This window comes from Anomaloglossus baeobatrachus, chromosome 4 (assembly GCF_048569485.1).
Source record: "Anomaloglossus baeobatrachus isolate aAnoBae1 chromosome 4, aAnoBae1.hap1, whole genome shotgun sequence".
NCBI classification, from domain to species: domain Eukaryota; kingdom Metazoa; phylum Chordata; class Amphibia; order Anura; family Aromobatidae; genus Anomaloglossus; species Anomaloglossus baeobatrachus.
In genome coordinates, this window is record NC_134356.1 from 299860592 (window position 1) to 299880675 (window position 20084).

Genomic DNA, 20084 nt, shown 5'->3' on the forward strand with positions numbered 1-20084 from the left:
GGTTACCAGCGTACACCGGCTCCCAGGTGAGCGCATCAAGGTCCTGCAGCGGCGGAACACACACACGCACACACATAAGAACAGACACACACACACACATCAGATCACACGCACTCTCACACACACCTCACACACACATCAGATCGCATCCACACACTCATAACATCCAGTGATATCGCTTGCTTCTCGGCGGCGATACTGTGTGTGCAGTGACCTTCCAGGACCTGCCAGAAGATCACATGGCCAGAAGCATGTGGTATCTCCGGATGTTGTGAGTGTGAGCGCGTATGTGCAATATCGTCAATGTGTGTGTGCGTGTATGCGATCGGGTGTGTGCGTGTATGCGATCGGGTGTGTGCGTGTATGCGATCGGATGTGTGCGTGTATGCTTTCGGATGTGTGCGTGTCGGCAGAAGGCAGAGGAGCACTGCGTGCAGCACAGCTGCTGGGACCGCACACAGGAGGGCACAGGCAGAAGTGGGGTGTGAGTGTGTGCGATCACATGTGTGCGTTTATACTGTCTGATGTGTGACTGTGGAGCACGATGGGTGGTGCACAGCATGGGGGATGGAGCACCATGGGGAGTGCGCAGCATGGGGGATGGAGCATGATGGGGAGTGCGCAGCATGGGGGATGGAGCACGATGGGGGGTGCGCAGCATGGGGGATGGAGCACGATGGGGAGTGAGCAGCATGGGGGATGGAGCACGATGGGGGTGCGCAGCATGGGGGATGGAGCACGATGGGGGGTGCGCAGCATGGGGGATGGAGCACGTTTGGGAGTGCGCAGCATGGGGGATGGAGCACGTTTGGGAGTGCGCAGCATGGGGGATGGAGCACGATGGGGAATGCGCAGCATGGGGGATGGAGCACGATGGGGAATGCGCAGCATGGGGGATGGAGCACGATGGGGGGTGCGCAGCATGGGGGATGGAGCACGATGGGGGGTGCGCGCAGCATGGGGGATGGAGCACGATGGGGGGTGCGCGCAGCATGGGGGATGGAGCACGATGGGGGGTGCACACCTCCCCCCAAAACACACACACACACCGCCACACACGCACTGCACAACACACCACACGCACACTAGGAACCACAAACACCGCCCTACACAGACACCCACACACACAGACAACGCCGCACACACACAACACCCAACACACAAACACTGCGGCACACACAAATATACACACATACCGCACAACACACACATTGCACAAAACATACCTCCCACCAAAACACACACACACCCCACACCCACACAAACCGCGCAACACACACACACACAACGCTACAGACACACAGCGCTCCACAAACAACGCAACACACACAACGCAACACACAAACAACATCGCTCTCACTCCCCGCCACACCCAGACAACACCCAGAACATGTACAGCGCCCTACACAAACACTTGGTAACTACACACAACATCATCTATCTATCTATTATATATATATATATATATAAATATATGTATATATATATATATATATATATATATATATATATATATATATATATATATAACAAAAATCATACATTAACTACACAATACGTAGATTCTAGAATACCTGATGCGTAGAATTGGGCCACCTTCTAGTATACTATATTCATAGTTATCCCCTCCCTCTGTTACAATTAGCATAAGTATTATACAAAGGATTCACTTTGTTGCAGGACCTGTGCGAGGTCATACCCATGTAACCTGGTATCCAGCTTAGTTGGCTGAGGCCCTGCCCCTTCTGATCACATGGGAATGACCTCACACAGGTACTTCAACAGACAAAGTGAATCGTTTGTATAATACTTATGCTAATTCTAACATAGGGAGGGGATAACTATGAATATATTATCTGCTCCAGTGCAACTGCCACTCAACAAGCAGCTAATTTTATAAACTTTACTAAACCCTCGGAGTAAACCTCGACTCTGCTCTCTCCTTCAAGCCACACATCCAAGCCCTCTTCACCTCCAGCCAACTTCAAAAGTATTTCCTGGATTCATGCATTCCTTAACCAAACATCTGCAAAAACACTAGTGCATGCCTTAATCTCCCGCCTGGACTACTGCAACCTCCTGCTCTGTGGCCTTCCCTCTAACAGCCCTACAATCTATCCTAAACTATGCTGTCTGACTAATCCCCCATTTCTCCCCAACCTTTCATCTCTGACAATCTTTTCACTGGCTCCTCATTGCCCAGTGACTCCATTTCAAAACCATAACCATGACATAAAAAGCCATCCACAACCTGTCTCCTCCATTCATCTGTGACTTACCTGCACGTCACCTCCGATGCTCACAAGATCGCCTTCACAACTCCCCCTGTTATCTCCTCTTACCACAATCGCATACAAGATTTCTCCTGTGCATCCCCCATACTCTGGAATTCTCTGCCCCAACACATCAGAGTCTCGCCTACCTTGGAAAGCTTCAAGAGGAACCTGAAAATCCACCTCTTGTGTCAAGCCTACAATCTGCAATAACCCTCAGTACACTAAAGCACCGCAAGACCATCTCTACACTCACCTACTGTATCCTTACCCATTCCCTGTAGACTGTGAGCCCTCAGGTGCAGGGTCCCCTCTCCTCCTGTACCAGTCTGTGCTCTATATTGTTCAAGACTATTGTACTTTGTCTCAAATATGTGTATCCCTTTTCACATGCAAAGCGCCATGGAATAAATGGCACTATAATAATAAAAATAAATAATAAAAGACCAGTCCATGATCATGAGCATTCAACGCATTTCAAAGCCTACACTGGCTTCTTCTTCAAGAAAAAACAATCAGACCAAGGCAGCGAGAGACAGTATTTAAATGGTCAGCATTTGAGAAAAAGAGAATAAAAAAAGAGCCAAAATGATGCAGCATTACATGCCAAAAGTTCATACATGTAAGCCGTAAATGTAAATAAAATTGACAAACATCACAAAATATCATATATATATATTATATATACCGTATATATATACACACACACACACACACATCATTCCCATGTGATATATAAACCAATAATCAAGGTCTTAAAATGTCTTAAAAAAAAGGAAAAAGTAAAACTTTTTTTGTGAAAAAGGAGAGTGAAATGAACAAACTTCTCTCTTGCACACCATAGTATTCATTTAACCAACGCACTATGCACTTCTCTATGCTCCGAGAAATCTTCAGTCACAGGTTCTTTTTCCCATGTGACATTACATTTGACCTTAGATGCACTCATCTGCAAGATTCCCCCCTCTCCTCGCATATTCAAGACCCTATCCCTCACTTTCACTGCTTTACTTGCAGCTCGGACATCCCGATCTCTCTCCTTACTCTACTACAACTAATTTTTCATCTCAGCAACATTGAACCACTTTTTCTAACTACCCAACCACGGTTATCACAACAGCACTTATTTTTTATTTTTAAATTCCTTCCTCATATTTAATATTAAATAGTGACAATCTCACGATCAGTCTACCCCCATGGCCCGCATATACGCTCCTATAGCTACACACATTGGTGCATTGCTGCTCAACCATATATTATAAGGATGATTGGAGTTCTTAACCCTCAACTCCTTATTAACATTTTTTTTTTTTTAATTTTTTCTCTTTAGGACATTTTAAAACCTCAATTATTGGTTATTTGTTCATGATGTTTGTAAATTTAATTTTATTCGTTCAAGGCACCTACTGTATCCTCACCCATCCCTTGTAGACTGTGAGCCCTCGCGGGCAGGGACCTCCGTCCTCCTGTACCTGTCTGTGCCTTGTATTGTTTATGATTATTGTACTTGTCCCTATTTTGTATACATCTTTCACATATAAAGCGCCATGGAATAAATGGCGCTATAATAATAAATAATAATATTATGTGTAAACTTTTAACGCGATGATGCAATATTTTGGAGCTTTGTTTCAAATGCTGACCACTTAAATATTGTCAGGCACTCGCTGCCTTGCTATGATTGTGGTTTTTCCTGAAGAATCCGATGTAAGCTTTGAAATGCGTTGAAATAAACCACAATTGCTATTAACTTTCTTGATTGTGGACTTCTCTTCATTACATTATAAGGGCAGCACAGAAACTATCCACACAGCACTCCTCATTTTCATCACCTTGGTAATGAGACACCTTTTTATAGGCCCAGTTAGACCAACTGATAATTTATCACTACGTTGAAGGATTACTTTCTAATTACTGATCAATTCAAGCTGGTGTCATGACTTTCTATGTCTTTTTGCACTTCTCTTTCTTCATGTGTTCAATACTTTTTGCTTGTGTCATTTTAATATTACACAATTTATAGACATCATGATTTTATGTATTTGCCAGTGTGGATTGGATAGGTTGTTACTGACATTTAGTAAGAAATTCAAGCCGATAGTACCTTTAATTTTCTAAGTAAATTTACTTCTAATGATGTGTGAAATATTTATTTTATCTGCTCTACATATACACCCATTTATGTTCTCAAGCGCCTTTGATTATGCATTAGAAATCCCAACAAATCACAAATCATCAGTTTTAAGAAACTTCCTAAACACTAAACCCACTGGCTCCATCTTCCACCAGTCAGCATGAGGCACAGCAAATACGATGATGTAAAATCATCGTGTGTTCCGTGCGTGGCATCAGTGGGTACCGGAGGGTATGGGAGCGAGGTACGGTATGTGGTGTTTTATTTTTCATGTGTATGGGATGTTTGTATATATTTAGTGGGCTGTGTGGGGGCTCAGAAATGTATTTAGGAGGCTATGTGGGGGCTCAAGTGTATTTAGGAGGCTATCTGGGGGCTCAGAAATGTATATAGGAGGCTATGTGGGGAGGCTCAAATGTATATAGAAGGCTATGTGGGGGTTCAGAAATGAATATGAAAGGCTACATGGGGGTCTCAGAAATTTGTATAGGAGGCTTTGTGTGTGGCTCAAATGTATATAGAAGGCTATGTGGGGGCTCATGCTGTATTTAGCAGGCTAAGTGGGGCTTATAATGTATTTAGGAGGCTATGTGAGGCTCATAATCTCTATAGGAGGCAATGTGAGGCTCAATGTATTTAGGAGGCTATGAGGGCTCATAATTAGTGATGAGCGAACAACTCAGTGCTTGGGTAACGTAACAAGCATTTTGATGATCAGTACTCGTTTACAGTGTATAAAAGAAGTCAATGGGGAATGCGAGGATTTTTCCAGAAAATCTTACCGAGCAGTTCACTTATCACTTACTCATCATGTATAAAGAAGGCTATGTAGGACACAAGAATGTATATAGGAGGCTATGTGGCGCTCATAATGAATATAGGAGGTTACCTGGGGCTCATAATGTATTAAGGAGGCCTTCTGAGGCTCATAATGAATATAGGAGGCTATATGGGGTCTCAGAAATGTATATAAGAGGTTATGTGGGACTCAATGTATATAGGAGGGCTCATAATGTACATAGGAGGCTATGTTGGGGCTCATATTGTATTTAGGAGGCTAATTGCCAAGACTGCAAATGGAGATGATGAAATTAACTATTTCTCCACCTGGCGATTTTACATTTATGAGCTTTAGTTTTCTCCTCCCCTCTTTTCAAGGGCCATAACATTTTTATTTTTCTATCAATATAACCGCATAAGGGGTTGTTTTTAGCGGGACGAGTTGTGCCTTTGAACGAAACCAATCATTTTACCATGTAGTGTACTGGAAAATGGAAAAAATTGCAAGTACGGTCAATTCCACAAATTTTTTTTTTGTTTACAATGTCCAATATATAGCAAAACTGACCTGGCAATATGATTCCCCAGGTCAGTATGAGTACATAGATACTAAACATGTATAGCTTTCTTTTAATTTAAGCAGTAAAAAAATATTCAGGTTTGTAAAAGAATAAAATATTTTTGCCTTTGGCACCATTGTCAGGGAACTACAACATTTTTACTGTTTGGAGTCTGGGCTAAGTGATGGCTTATTTTTTGCACCCTAGGCGGACATTTTTACTATTACTATTTTGGGGTAGATAGGGTGTTTTGATCGCTTCTTATTGCAATGTTATGGGGCCAAAAAAAACCCATAATTCTGAGATTTAGATTTTTTTTTGTTACGCTAATTACTGATCAGATTAATTTATTTTAAATTTTGATAGCTCAGACTTTTCTGAATGCAACAATAACAAATGTGTATTTTTCTCCATTGTTTTATTTCCAATATGGCAAAAGGGGAGTGATTTCAAATGTTATTTTTTCATGTGTTAAAAAATTTTTTCCCTACTTTTTATTGTATTTACAAGTCCCCTTAAGGGACATGAAGCTGCGATCATCCAATAGCTTGTGATAGACAGAGCAGGGCATCAGCACTTCTCTGTACAGCAGAAATTATGATTTTCTATGAACACCAGCACAGGGGTCATCAGCTGATGCCTGCCAGTCATGAAAATCCATCAGTAACCTGCAATTACATCACGGGGCGGCCGATAGGAGTAGGGAATGATGTGCTAACCACTGTGTTTAATGCCGCTGTCAGATTCACAGCGGGATTTAATTGGTTAACAACTGCGGACGGCTATTAGAGGCTCGTGTCAACCAATCAGATCAGCCGACATGTGCAGGGAGAGATGCGGGCTCGGCGTGTGAGCCCACATTAAGGCAAGGGACACAACCTTTGTCATGAAGGGTTTATTCTCTTCATCTCCGTACATGTGATCCAATTCTTGAATGTATACGCTAGTGTTACCACGGCCTAAACTGAATCTCTTGTGTTTCCTCCCTCTACTAACCTTTCGAAACCTGATATTCCCGTGTGTGTGTGGTTCTACCATAACTCTCAAGCTGTATGCCTGCTGTCTTAGGATATGTGACTCAGATCTTTCTTCACTCTCTATATTCATTCCCTCACTCATGCCACCTGCTCCTCAATAACATCTTTAGAGACCATCCTTTTTCTAACTTTAAACCGCTTACCTCTTACTAGATTGCTCTGTATCTTAATAGCTACAAATCACTACTAATCAATCAGTCTTTCTCTCACTAAATGCTCCCCTCTGCAATCAATTCTGAATGCCAAAGCCAGGCTTGTATGTCTGTTCAGCCGCTAAACTGATGTGCCCATCCCTATGCCAGTCATTGTAGTGGTTGTCCATCCACTACAGAATACAACAAAAACTTCTCACACACCCAAAGAGGTCCCCAAAGCGTTTCACTGCTTTAACATGCAGGGTTAACAACATGACTTTTTTTTTCTGGACAGTTTATTAAAAAAAAAAAAAAAAGTATAGACAGACAATATTTCTTATGGACACATTGGAAAACCAAAATAAATCATTATAATAATAAGTGATACATGTCTACAGCCCATAATACTTATATGAAGATATCAGCTGCATTTACTGTTCACTGGTTGGCAACCCAGCCTATATCTCCTCCCTCATCCCTTTCTACCATCCTAATTGTACTGTTCATTCTGCCATTGGTCCAAGACTAACATGCTCCATAATATAAATCTCCTCCTCTGGTCTTCAAGACTATTCTCACGGTGCAGAGGTTCTCTCACGGTGCAGAGTTTCTCTTTAATGCTCTACCCACATTCAGTACGAATAATTTCTAGTGTCCACAGCTTTAAGCTAAAAACATATCTTAAGACAGGCCTATCACATCAAAATCTTACAAAATCTAACATTTCACAGTACTCCCTTTTTACATTATCTTCGGAATCTTGTCCTATCATCTGTTTCCACACACTTCTTAAAACTTTGTACTGGATATAGGTAGTGGATATTGACTGCTCACACAGCTTTAATTGAATAATAATATTTATTCATTTATATAGCGCTATTATTTCCACAGCGCTTTACATACATTGGCAACTCTGTCCCCATTGGGGCTCAGAATTTAGAGTCCCTATCTGTATGTCTTTGGAGTGTGGGAGGAAACCGGAGTACCCAGAGGAAACCCACACAAACTCGGGAAGAACATACAAATTCCTTTCAGATGTTGTCCTTGGTGGGATTTGAACCCAGGACTCCAGCGCTGCAAGACTGCAGTGCTAACCACTGAGCCACCATGCCGCCATAATCATTACTTACATTACATAAAGATGGCAGGACCATAGAATACAACCAGTTTTATTACCATTTATGGGACCCATATTTCATAAGACCGTAAGCTATTTTGAGTAGACCCACACTCATCTTTGAACTGTATATTGCTCTGTTTTTCAAAAATAGTTTGTAAATGTTCCCTCAAGACCTGTAAAGTGCTGCAGAATATGTTAGCACTATATAAAGAAAAGTTTACAAAACACAAAATAAAGTAGTAAAAAGAAAAATGGTGGTCTTTGAATAAACTGCTTTTTATGGGTCATTGGATGCAATACAAATACACAAATTGAGTTTATCCAATTTGTGTTTATGTATGGCAACCGTTGACCGAATAAACTGACTTTTAAGGACTGCAATTGGTGAATGACACTTTTTACTCTCTTTAAAGGGAATCTGTCACCAGGTTTTTGCCACCTAATCTGAGAGCAGTATATAAGGGAAAAGATCCTGATTCCAGCGATGTGTCACTTACTAGTCTGCTTAGTGTAGTTTTGATAAAATCACTGTTTAAATCAGCAGTAGATTATCATTAGAGGACTACATGGCGTGCTGCCAGTAGGGTAGTCCAGTATATACATCATCTGCATCTTTAGCATCTTTATACAAAGCCACGCATGCGCTCGGCTTTGTACCACTCAGCATTGAGCGTATCCGACGTTGGGTATATGCACCCGGGCTTCAGAGAGGCTCACTGTTCATGACCGGAAGTCGTCTGCACTTCTGGTCATGAGCACTAGTCGTGTGCACTTCCAGTCATGTGCACTACCCTAAAGCTGAGTGTACATGTCTCGGTTTCAGAGAGGTGTAGTGCGCATAACAGAAATGTGGCACAAGTCAAGCTGCCACCAGGGGGAACCGCAGCTTTGCAGCAAAAGACACTTAACGGAGCAAGGAGAACCAGGAAGTAAATACACAGTGTTTACGTATACTTTCTCACGGCACAGCTGGGGAGCAGAGCTGCGGGGCATGCAAGGAATAGTCAGGCGAGTCGGGTCAAGCACAGAATGGGCAGAATGAGGACCGGAGAAAAGAGCAGAAGCGGAGTCAAGGTCAGACCAAGGTCCGTACCAGAGGAAGCAACCGAGTGGGGAGGTAAGAGAGGGGACAGAGGACAGTAGAAACGACCAGGGGACAAAACACAGACAGGGCACGGGGGCACAGGAACAGACTGATCAGGATAACACTTACTGGACCAGCAATCACAGGCAAAGCAGCGCTAAGCTTATAGCCGGCGCTGGTTCACTGGAAATGTCAGCTTTTAAGGCATCCAGGCTCCGGAAGTGAGGCCCGGGAGAAGGCTCCGCCCCCTAGCCATGTGGACGGGGAGGCGAACCATGACAGGCGACTTCTGATCATGCGCAGTGAGTCTCTCTGAAGCCCGGGTGCATATACCTGAAGTCAAAGATGCTCAATGCTGAGCGGAACAAATCTGCGACCATGGGCAGCTTTGTATGGTGATACAGCTGATGCTGGGCACTGTGAAGCATGTTAGTATGTTATCAGACCCATGTGGGCGTGCTAAGTGGGCAGACTAGCCAGGGAGCTAACGCCCCTGCGACTAGTCACTGACCTAATTAGCATCTCATAAATGGTCTTTAAAAATACTTTTTATAAGGATCTCTTTATGTCTGCTACTATATGCTGGGACAGTTAGGCAGGGTGTGCACAGAACTGCTCGTGGTTCTAGGTGCCCTGGGGACCTGACAGGTTCCCTTTAAACTCTATCATACAAAATAACGGTAGGCTTTAATTGTGGCCATGTACCTGTTCTAATCACACTTTCTTATAAATGTAACATTCCAATCACAGTATTTTGAATATAAGAAAGAACCCAGACTACATAAGGCCTTCAACAACTTTATTTAAATTTTTATAAATAAATTAATCATGCACATCTTAAATGTAAACCCAAGTGAACGTAAAGTGCAGACAAACCTGTAACCTTCATCATGCAGAAGGTTAACATTTGACATTAAAAATAAAAAAGAAAAAAAAAGAAAAAAAAAACAAAAACAAAGCAGCTTTAAAATACCAGGATATAATCACATCAGCTTTAATATCGAGCTAGGAAGCAAAGCCAAACCCTCATGTCTCCTGGTCTTATACATTTATTTGTATTCTTAATGCTAATGTATAAATAAAATAATTTACCAAAATGTGCACTCACAGAGTGAACTTTTATTTACAATACACAATTTAAAACCTATTGTAGTTTTATTACATTGGTTCAAGTGAAGAACGTTATACTTTTTTTTTTTTTCTTCTTTTTTTTCTTCTAAACTCTTTTAATTAGTTTTCCTCTTCCGGGACAGTAAAGAAATTTGTCAGGTAGTAGATATGTAAAGCATGTCCCACCATTTACAGAGTCCTCTCATAGGCAGTGTACAAAACAACGATACATTCTTCAAACAAGATCACAGGTAAAGCAGCAAATAAACAACTTGTCTTACAAAATGTTCAATGTTTTCTAGGGTTTTCTTTTTTTTTTTTTTTTGGCATCCTGGACCCTTGAACGCAGTTAGCCAACAATAAATCCAAGGCTTGTTTGCAATATACACAGTACAGGTTCGGATAGTTGAACATGCAAATGTCAGTTTTCCTTATTTTTAGAACAATTTACCCTTTGAGATGAGTTGTAAGGCCATGGTGACTTTTAAAGGGAGCACACGAAATTCCACAGACCTACCTTGGATAAAGTCATACATTGTAAAAAGTCATAGGAACTGAAAAGAACATCATCCCATTACAGATTATTCCACAGTCATTGTCAGCGGCACAAAGTGCCAGCGTAAATGGTCTTTTTTTACATTTACAGTGTCACACGAGAGCTCCATACTCCCCTAAATTAAATATATTGGATGGGTAGAAGTTACAACACAAAGTTAAACGCCTGACTGACAGAAGATCAGAAAAAGTACCAGTTTTAAGCAAATATAACAGGAATTTAACAAGTGACAGGGGAAACTTACATTCAATCCAAACTATTTCATGACACGGCATTGTGAAATCCAAATCCAATACACAGCTTTAAATAAACCCAAAACTATGTCTTAAAAGGCTAAAACACCTTTGCTATCCCCCCATTTCATTATTCAGATGGTGGTTTACACCAATTCCAGAGTGATTCAAAGACATTAAGTAAATATAGAGTGGAAAGAGTTGACCTATATATCAAGCATAACTAAAAAAAGATCAAAAGTGGCATTCGTTCTGCCATGGAAATGAAACCAAAGAAAACTAAATATCTAGAAATAATCACTAGAGTAACTGATAACACAGTATCTATCGCTCTTCCTACCCTCAAGGGCTCAGCCGATGACAAGCCGCACACTTAATATCCAGCGCTGGGAGCCTTTGAGGATTTAAGAGATGTCATATAACAGCATAAACAAGCAAGAGCAGCAAACATGACCTTTTTTTTGTATATAGCTCCTTAGTTTGCAAAAAACAAATCTACATGGAGCAGAGATTGTTCAGTCATTGTATTTATTGCACTGTCCTCTCGTGGAACACTGCAATAAAAACAAAAAAAAAAAATCAGCAAAAACACAAAAAGTTTACATTCTGCCAGCTGTGATTCACCTTTTTTTTTATTTTGGTTAAAAAAAATAGTGGCTTCTCATTAAAGGTGATTGCCATGGATGTGATCATGGGCCCCTTTAAGTTAGTTGGTATGCATACAGTTTTCATTCTCTATGTCGTTTTCATTGTCATTCGTCTCCTCGTCGCTCTCCAGTGGGGCACCAGTGGCAGCTGAAGCACCTTGCTTGACTTCTCTGTCCAGAGGAAAGAAGCCAGTCCCACTAATAGTGTCTTGCCGTTGATAAAAAAGAACATATGCTGCTTTGGACTATGCAAAAAAAAACAAAATAAAAAAACAAAAAGAAAAGACAGTTTTTAAAATAGGATTTGGTAGTAAAGGTCTTTTTCTGAATTTAAATATTATATTTCTCAGTTACATTATGCTATACATAACCATTTATGGTCCTGGTAGTACTGGTGAGAGGCTGCTGCTTCTTGTACATAGCTGATTATTGAGTGACCTGCACAAAAGCAGGAATCACTGAACCAACAATGTACAAGACGACCTGGAGGTACAAGAGGACCTGGAGGTACAAGAGGGCCTGGAGGTACAAGAGGGCCTGGAGGTACAAGAGGGCCTGGAGGTACAAGAGGGCCTGGAGGTACAAGAGGGCCTGGAGGTACAAGAGGGCCTGGAGGTACAAGAGGGCCTGGAGGTACAAGAGGACCTGGAGGTACAAGAGGACCTGGAGGTACAAGAGGACCTGGAGGTACAAGAGGACCTGGAAGACAGGACTGAGTTACTGAGTATAAGCAACCATGGGGACTGGACATGTTAGGTAAATGCTTCAGAGCCTGCAGAAATCAGTATGTACTCACCACTATCTGGTCTTCAGATGCAGTAGAAACACTGCTGTCATCAAAATAATACCATTTCCCATCATCTTTATTTTTTGCAAAAGCCGTGTCTATAAAAAAAAAAAGACATGAAACATCCCTATTCGTGGAAATATTCTAAATATTCTTTATGTTAGAATGAGAATATTTTGGTGTTATTCATAGAGATCAAGACTAGAGATGAGCGACCCCAAACTGTAATGTTCAGGGTTTGTATCAAACACAGACTATCCATATGCAAACCCCTCGATCAAGCATCACTGTGCTTGGGTACGCTCGGTGCTCGGCCCAATGCGAGTCACTTGCAGTCTCTTGAATGGCTCGCACTGGGGAGGGGGGGGGCTATTAAAACAATATTTTCAGATATAGTGTGTCCATAAAAATAAATAAATTATCTTCATGACAAATTAGATTTTCAGTTGTATAAATAAATCACATATATCCGCTAGTAACACGCTGTGCAGCATGGGTGTCTGGGGCACCACTGGTAGCTCAGATTGAAGTTTCATAGTTTCATGGTTTTACAAGGTTTATAAATGAATGCTTCAGAACATTAAGTCATGACGTGCTCCATCGGGCACTGTACAGTGCCATATGGGAGCTCCATATGCCCAATATTCCAGAATACAGAGTGCCTCGGGCTTCATAGCATGGAGCCAAAGGGACTCTGTGTGCGCCATACAGCTTCCAGGCTCACAGATTTGCTGTATGTACAGGATCAGTCATGAAGGTCTGTATTACAAGATGCCTTTCTGCTAAGTTTCTGTATTTCCTGATTATGCACAACTAGCTGTAGTAACCGGGCGTTGGCCATGATAGTAACTGTGCCTCTGTCTCTCTCCCAGTCTCTTTCCTTTTCTGTCTCTGTGTGTCTGTCTGTCTGTCTATCTCTCTGTCTGTCTCTGTATCAGTCTCTATCTATCTCTGTGTCTCTCTCTCGCTCTCTGTGTCTGTCCATCTCTTTCCCCGTCCGTCTCTTTCCCAGTCTTTCCTTGTCTGTTTCTCTGTCTCTTTCCGTCTGCCTCTGTCCCCATGTGTCTGTCTTTCTGTCTGGCTTTTTTTTCCTATCTGTCTCCGTGTGTGTCTCTGTCTTTTTCCCTGTGTGCCTCTTTCTCTGTCTGTGCCTGTCTGTCTGTCTCTCAATCTGTGTCTGTCTGTGTCTGTCTCTCCACCGACATCATAAGCTTCTTATACTATGAATGTCCTTTGTTCCTATAGCAACCAATCATTGCTCCTATTAATAGCTTGTAGCTCGCAGCTCCATTCACTTTAATGGAGGCATGTTAATTGGAGAGTAGCTGTAAAGCGTGGGGTTACATTTTCTTGTCAAAACATAGTCTATGACGTTCCCTGAGTCACATGGGGTGTTTGTGCAAAATTTTGTGATTGTAAATGCGATGGTAATAAAAAGGTCTGTGGCTTACAATGACCGCCTCCCATTCCTCCATAGTGGTTTGATACAGCAATTAAATTGTAGCAACAGGGACCAGCATTCGGATTGATGAGGAATTTTGACATGTCCAAATCACTGTTGAGAAAAAAAAAGTTATTAAAATGAGTACACTATATTACATGTAATAAGTATGTAGTACAGCACATAGGTTATAAGATGCAAGAAAACTGTAAAAGACCCAGGTATAAGCACTTCATGGTGCTGTAATGTCTAGTAGGAGAGTGACATAAGGGCTGGTTGTTTCTTAAGACCCTTTCACACATTAGATAAGTGTTGGCTGACCGTGCCAATTTCTACAGGGTGAGCTGATGATACAATAAATAAGGGGGCCTTAAGTATGTTCCCAAATGAATGTCAATAAAAGATATAAATGCTCATTGATCAGCACAAGAAAAGCTGCTGCCAGACAAGTCTGTCCATGTCTCTTTCACAGAGAACATAGAAGCGCTCGACAAAAATCAAGAATTCCTGTGTATGGGGAAATCGGGAAAGTAAGCCGATGACCAACCATTGTTCTGTCAACAACTATTTAAAGTCTGTGGACAGCGATACACATTCAGTAGAAAGAATTTGTTAATAATCATCCACAAAAGAACATTTCAATGGATCTTACCTTACAGGAAAATCAACTAATGTGTCCAGCTTATCCCTCATGTATCTACTATATGAAAAGCGTTTCAAGTGCACCACAAGAACCGGCGGCAAAGACCAGAGGTCTAATTTTTTGGTTGCTTGCTGATGTTCCTTGCAATTTGGACAATACCTGTAAAAAATACATTAGAGTCAAGTTCTTCCACAATATGCTAGAATAATCTACACAAAGGTTATAAATAATGACTGATCATCAGAATTAGCTGTAGGCTGCAAAACAAGTGACGAGCTAAAAAAAAATAGTAAAATGGTCACGTAATAGTCAGTCTACTTTTGGCGAAAAGTAACGACTGGAGATGTACATAATAGTCATTGATAAATTAAAGACAAGAATCCACATTCCTGCACGTGCACAAGAAGATCTTCTTAACCTCTTTTACTATTACAAGTGCACATTCTTTACAAAGAAGCAACAAGCCCTAGAAGTGTCACTGAAGATGGAATGCATTTACAGAAATCAGATCTATCACACAGCAATCTAGGTTGATCTAAGGATGAGAGAAGAGTAAAATGTTCCTATAACAATGCTGGCCAAATGCATCAAGAAGCACTAGATTAGTGGTAGCTCTTCAGCAACTGGAGAGCTTCAGGTTGGGGCCAGCTGCTCTACAGCAGTGTTTCTCAGCCTAAGTTCCCCCCTCAAAATATAGACTCAGTTCTACACCAATGTAGTAAACTGCCAGCATAACATACTTTTATGTTGGTGGCTTTGCAAATCCATACATAAAACAATACATAATAAAGTAAAAAAAAAAAACCACCAGAGAAAATGAATGTCAGTGGAAAAGTTGAGTTTTTACTCAATGAATACGCCATACAAAACCTACTTAGTCTCCTATATAATGCTTAACTAATATTCCCTATACAATTGTTACTCAATTAAAAGGAAACTTGTCGTTTTAATCATGATGCCTGAATAAATCAGAGTCTGGCTTTGACTGATCAGTCGCTCACATGTAGGAGACTAAGGCAGGGAGAAGCCGCCAGGGACCTTTCATGGACAAGTCAACCAGATACATAGGGGCTGGTTCATGTCAGCTTTTATAACAGTATTTGGCCATAAAAAGCTTTGAAAAGTTGCATAAGGTTTGTGAAACCTGACCTTGGGCTAAAATTGTTGTGACTTTTGCCGTTCTCAGGCTTTTTTTTACCCAGCTCTGACAAAGCGGGACTTGGTTTAAAATCTTTTTCTAGCAGCCATCAGGGACTGGAGTAGGTTTTATGGCGAGGTGCACATAGAAATGTACACCACTTGTCCAACACTCCTGATTTATGTAAAAGCATAACACCTATTCATGAATCAGGGGCGTCTGATCAGCCCATCTCTTCCTCAAGACCGGTGTGAAACACAGTCTGGATGGCTTATAAAAGTTGTTTCAGAGGAAAGTGTTTGAGGGTAAGGCATAAACAGCTGCAATAATGCAGCCAGGCTCTGATTCATATTACAAGTGATAAGGCAGCATGAATTGGAAGACCGGTTCCCTTTAATGTTGCCACTTCGTGCCTAACTAATGACGTATGCCACTAGAGCTCATGGTACAATTAATGTGGATATTCATTTGTCAATTATGTATCCACATGCAACACAGATAATGCTAACAGCCACAGTACAATGAATGTAACCCACTCACAGTGCCACCATTTACAGTCATTACAGCTAATGGTACCATCTATCCACAGGACCGTACAGTGAATACAGCCCCATACAATATAATTTAACACATCGGAGGACGTTTCCAAGCTAACTTCATTATCAACTTTTTACATGACTTGCACCATATTTAAGAGTTTTAGACATAACATTTGTGACTTATCTGACAAAAGTCATGGCCTGGATGAAAGAGGATGTAATTATTTGGGAATTGGGAAGTGGCCTTGCATGCAACACTGTACCCCCAATAATATGCCAAAATTGGGGTTCAAATTGTGGAACCAAAATTAGGTAACTAATAGGCGGTGTAAACTTTAGACTAGACAATCAAAGAATACATGAGATTTATAAAACCAAATTAATCACTTTGGTAAATCTGGCACCTTTTCAGACTGCCTAGCCAAGTCTGCACTGTCTAAGCAGCCATCAGATATTTTTGATATATCTGCCTCTATGAATTCACAGGTAATTGTGTACATTTTTGATCAGTAGAAATCCAATGTTGGGAACCCCATGATTTTCATTGGTTTTCATTGATGCCTTTAATTATAAAACATGTTCTTTGAATCTTTCAGTATGTCCGTGTAAGGAAATTATATATGAACGTTAATGAAGAGTGATGTTAAACCTCTATTGTGGTCACTCCATATTAATGAATATATAAAATGTGTCAATAGATGAACTTCATATGCTGAGAACAATTGATAAATAGTATAACACAAATAGAGTACCGGTGTAGCAGGCCAAATTAACCCCTTCCCAGATTAATCCAGGGTATAAATTTGGCCCAGGCCAAAGTATACCCCAGAGATTAACTAACCTAGACCAAACTACACCCCTCCAGGCCAGAATTCACCCAACTAACGTGAAACTTGGGTATAGTCTGGCCCAGGCCACAATATACCTCGGTGGATAAACTCTATATCCGGGGGTGTAAAACAGTACAGTGCTTACATTTAACTGACAGTAGAGGACGCTGTCCCATTAGTGCATAGTTAATATTATGTATTGTATGGTATGGATGTTTCGCTCTGCTCTCTATGACACCAAACATTTTCAATTTTCACAACCATGGAAGACCAACTGTATTACCAGCTGTTGAGATTCTGTACAGCAACAACAGAACTCGCAGTGGATCTACGATCTACCTCCATAGAAACATGTAAATACAAAGTCCCAGTCCAGATATACAGCTACAACATAAATTGAGCAGACAGAGGGATTCTTTACCATGGAAAAAAGGAGGTTCTCATTAAAAGCTGACTACCAAATATCCTGAAGGCCTTCTGTTTGAATAAAAGTCTGTGTGTTTAGAGTTTTAAGATTTAAGCCAGTTAGATTTCTCACTTAACTTACCAGAAAAAGCTGAACCCCCAATAAATTGGTGAAAAATTAAAGGGAACCAACCAGCAGGATTTTCATATATAAAGTAAAGCTAGTGCTATACTGGTACTAGGATGCGGAATGTAAGTATACCTTTTGTTCTGAGACTGGAGGTTTTATTTTAGAAATATGTGCAAGTAAAGTTCCATCAATGCACTGCTATTTGATTGACAGGTGCAACGGGAACGAAATATGTGGGTCATGTCTTCCTAATTATTCCCGCTTGTGTGCCTGGTCTTCCTCCCCCTGTTGCGGTCATTGACGTTAACTCTGGCGCAGGCATACAAAAACGGGCAGGAATACATAGCAAGACCCGACCCACATATTCCCTTCCTCTTGCATCTGTCAATCAAATAGCAGTGCATTGCTGGAACTTTACTTGTACATATTTGTGAAATAAAAAATCCAATCTCTGAACAAAAGCTATGCTTACATTCAGCATCCTAGAGCCAGTATAGTACCAGCTTTACTTTCATACCCACAAAGCTCTCCACAGTGCAGCACCCTCCTACATCTCCACCCTCCTCTCTGTCTATCATCCCACCCGTTCTCTACGCTCTGCAAATGACTTTCGACTAACATCCACACTAATTCGAACCTCCCACTCCCGAATCCAAGACTTCTTCCGAGCTGCACCAAACCTCTGGAACGCTCTACCCCAAGAAGTTAGGACAAATCACAACTTACTCAGCTTCAGACGCTCCCTAAAAACGCATCTTTTTAGGGTGGCCTATCACACTCCCTAGCCAAACTAATTTCACCTAATCCCTCTACAACTTCTCAGAACATAACACCACGTCAAACTCCATGGCACCCAAATACATCTCAAGGCTCTGGCCAACTGGTCCAGGAAGCCATTATCTATCCCCCATGAGCTGGCTGGATTGTCATTTTAAATAAGCACTTGTACCTTGCCCCTCCCCCCATCTCATTGTAGATTGTAAGCTCTCACGAGCAGGGTTGCCATTTTTGCTTTTAAATATTGTATCCTCTATAATTGTTACTTGTTTGTATATGTTTATGTATATGATATGTATATGTTCCTCCTGAATTGTAAAGCACTGCGGAATATGTTGGCGCTATAGAAATAAAGATTATTATTATTATATATGAAAATCCTGCTGTTTGGTTCCCTTTAAGTAATTCTTGTGTATATAACTGAATGCTACTGATGTGAGTATATGACCTGAGGGGTAAATTTTGGCCTTGGCCAATGTATACCCCGGAGTATAATCTAATCTAGGCCACTTTAACGCCTGGACTGTGGGTATACTCTGGCCTGTTACACCAATAAAGAACTATTTCATACCCATTCTTTAGGTGTGTTTACACTGTGAGTGAAAGATTTGGACAAGTCTTCATTGTCCATTTTAAACATTTCTAGCACATCGTTTTACACTAATAATTAGATGTAAACGGATTGAACACATTTCACAATTTTGTTTCCTCATATGTATTATGTCCAGTCTAACAGTATATAAAAATCTCTCAGTGCAAAGTCCATTAAACAGTAGGAGGAAAACTATTTCAGACAAAACTCTCATGTTTCAGTGATGTGTCTGACAATAATGAGGTGGACGATTCTCTCCCGATGTCTTTTTGTTATTCTAGCAAAGCTTTTAGAGACAGGATGTTGGACAGAACCACAAAGCTTTGTGACCTTCCGCCACAGTGGGATACATCATCATTATATTAATTAGGAACATCAAAGACATATTGCTTCTGTACAGAGGAAAAAAGTACTCAAAAGCAAAATTACTATAGGAAACAGTGCAAGAAAATCTTTAAAACAAAAAGAAAAAAAAAAAAAAGGATAAAGTGGAAAAAAATAGGATTCCATTTTAAAAAGAACACACATCTGAATAGTTATAAAAGACAATTTTTTTTTATTTTTTTTTTACCAAAACTGCACTTCCATCTAATTGTCACTCTGTACATGCTGTATTTACTGTAAGCTAATAAAAGTACACACTCTGAGGCTGAAATGAACGGTTGTCATCTTCATTGTAATTGTGAGACAGGAGCTGTGTAATCATCATCAGTAATTAAGAGTTTCTGCCCTTCCCTTGTGTAGTACTGACCAAGCAGTTTGATAATATAGGAGTTTCTGATGATCACGATGGTGACTGCCTTAAAGGAAATTTGTCACCATTTTTTTTAAGTTATTAATATGGCCATACAGGTGGCATAAAGGTGAAATTAGTCATAACTGTTCTGCCCTTCAGCAGGCACAGAGTTCAGTTTTGCTGTGCACAGGCTCTGGGAAGTCACTGCTGCTTCACAGTGCAGAGGAGAGACGGCAGGTAGAATGCACAGACACAGGATTTCCGGCTGCGCACCTGACGTCACAGGGACTCTGAAGAGAAGGGGACGGGAATCCTGTATAATGAAGAACAGAGGCAGGCGTATCTTCTGGGCAGCACACACCCCATAGCCCGGAAGATAGAAGATATAAAGGACGATT

General features: G+C 41.0%; 1 protein-coding gene across 4 annotated transcripts in view; it reads right to left on the minus strand.

The window, feature by feature from the left end:
- Positions 1-10535: 10535 nt before the first annotated feature.
- The window catches only part of USP15 (ubiquitin specific peptidase 15), a 174443-nt gene continuing 164894 nt past the window's right edge, over positions 10536-20084 (minus strand). For all 4 annotated transcript variants that reach the window (XM_075344942.1, XM_075344945.1, XM_075344943.1 and 1 more), the window contains 4 exons: positions 14549-14698; positions 13907-14010; positions 12465-12553; positions 10536-11913 (listed from right to left, as the gene is read on the minus strand). In XM_075344942.1, coding sequence (XP_075201057.1) covers positions 11728-11913; positions 12465-12553; positions 13907-14010; positions 14549-14698 — 529 coding nt within the window. In that variant the 3' untranslated portion in view covers positions 10536-11727. The remainder of the gene's footprint in view (positions 11914-12464; positions 12554-13906; positions 14011-14548; positions 14699-20084) is intronic.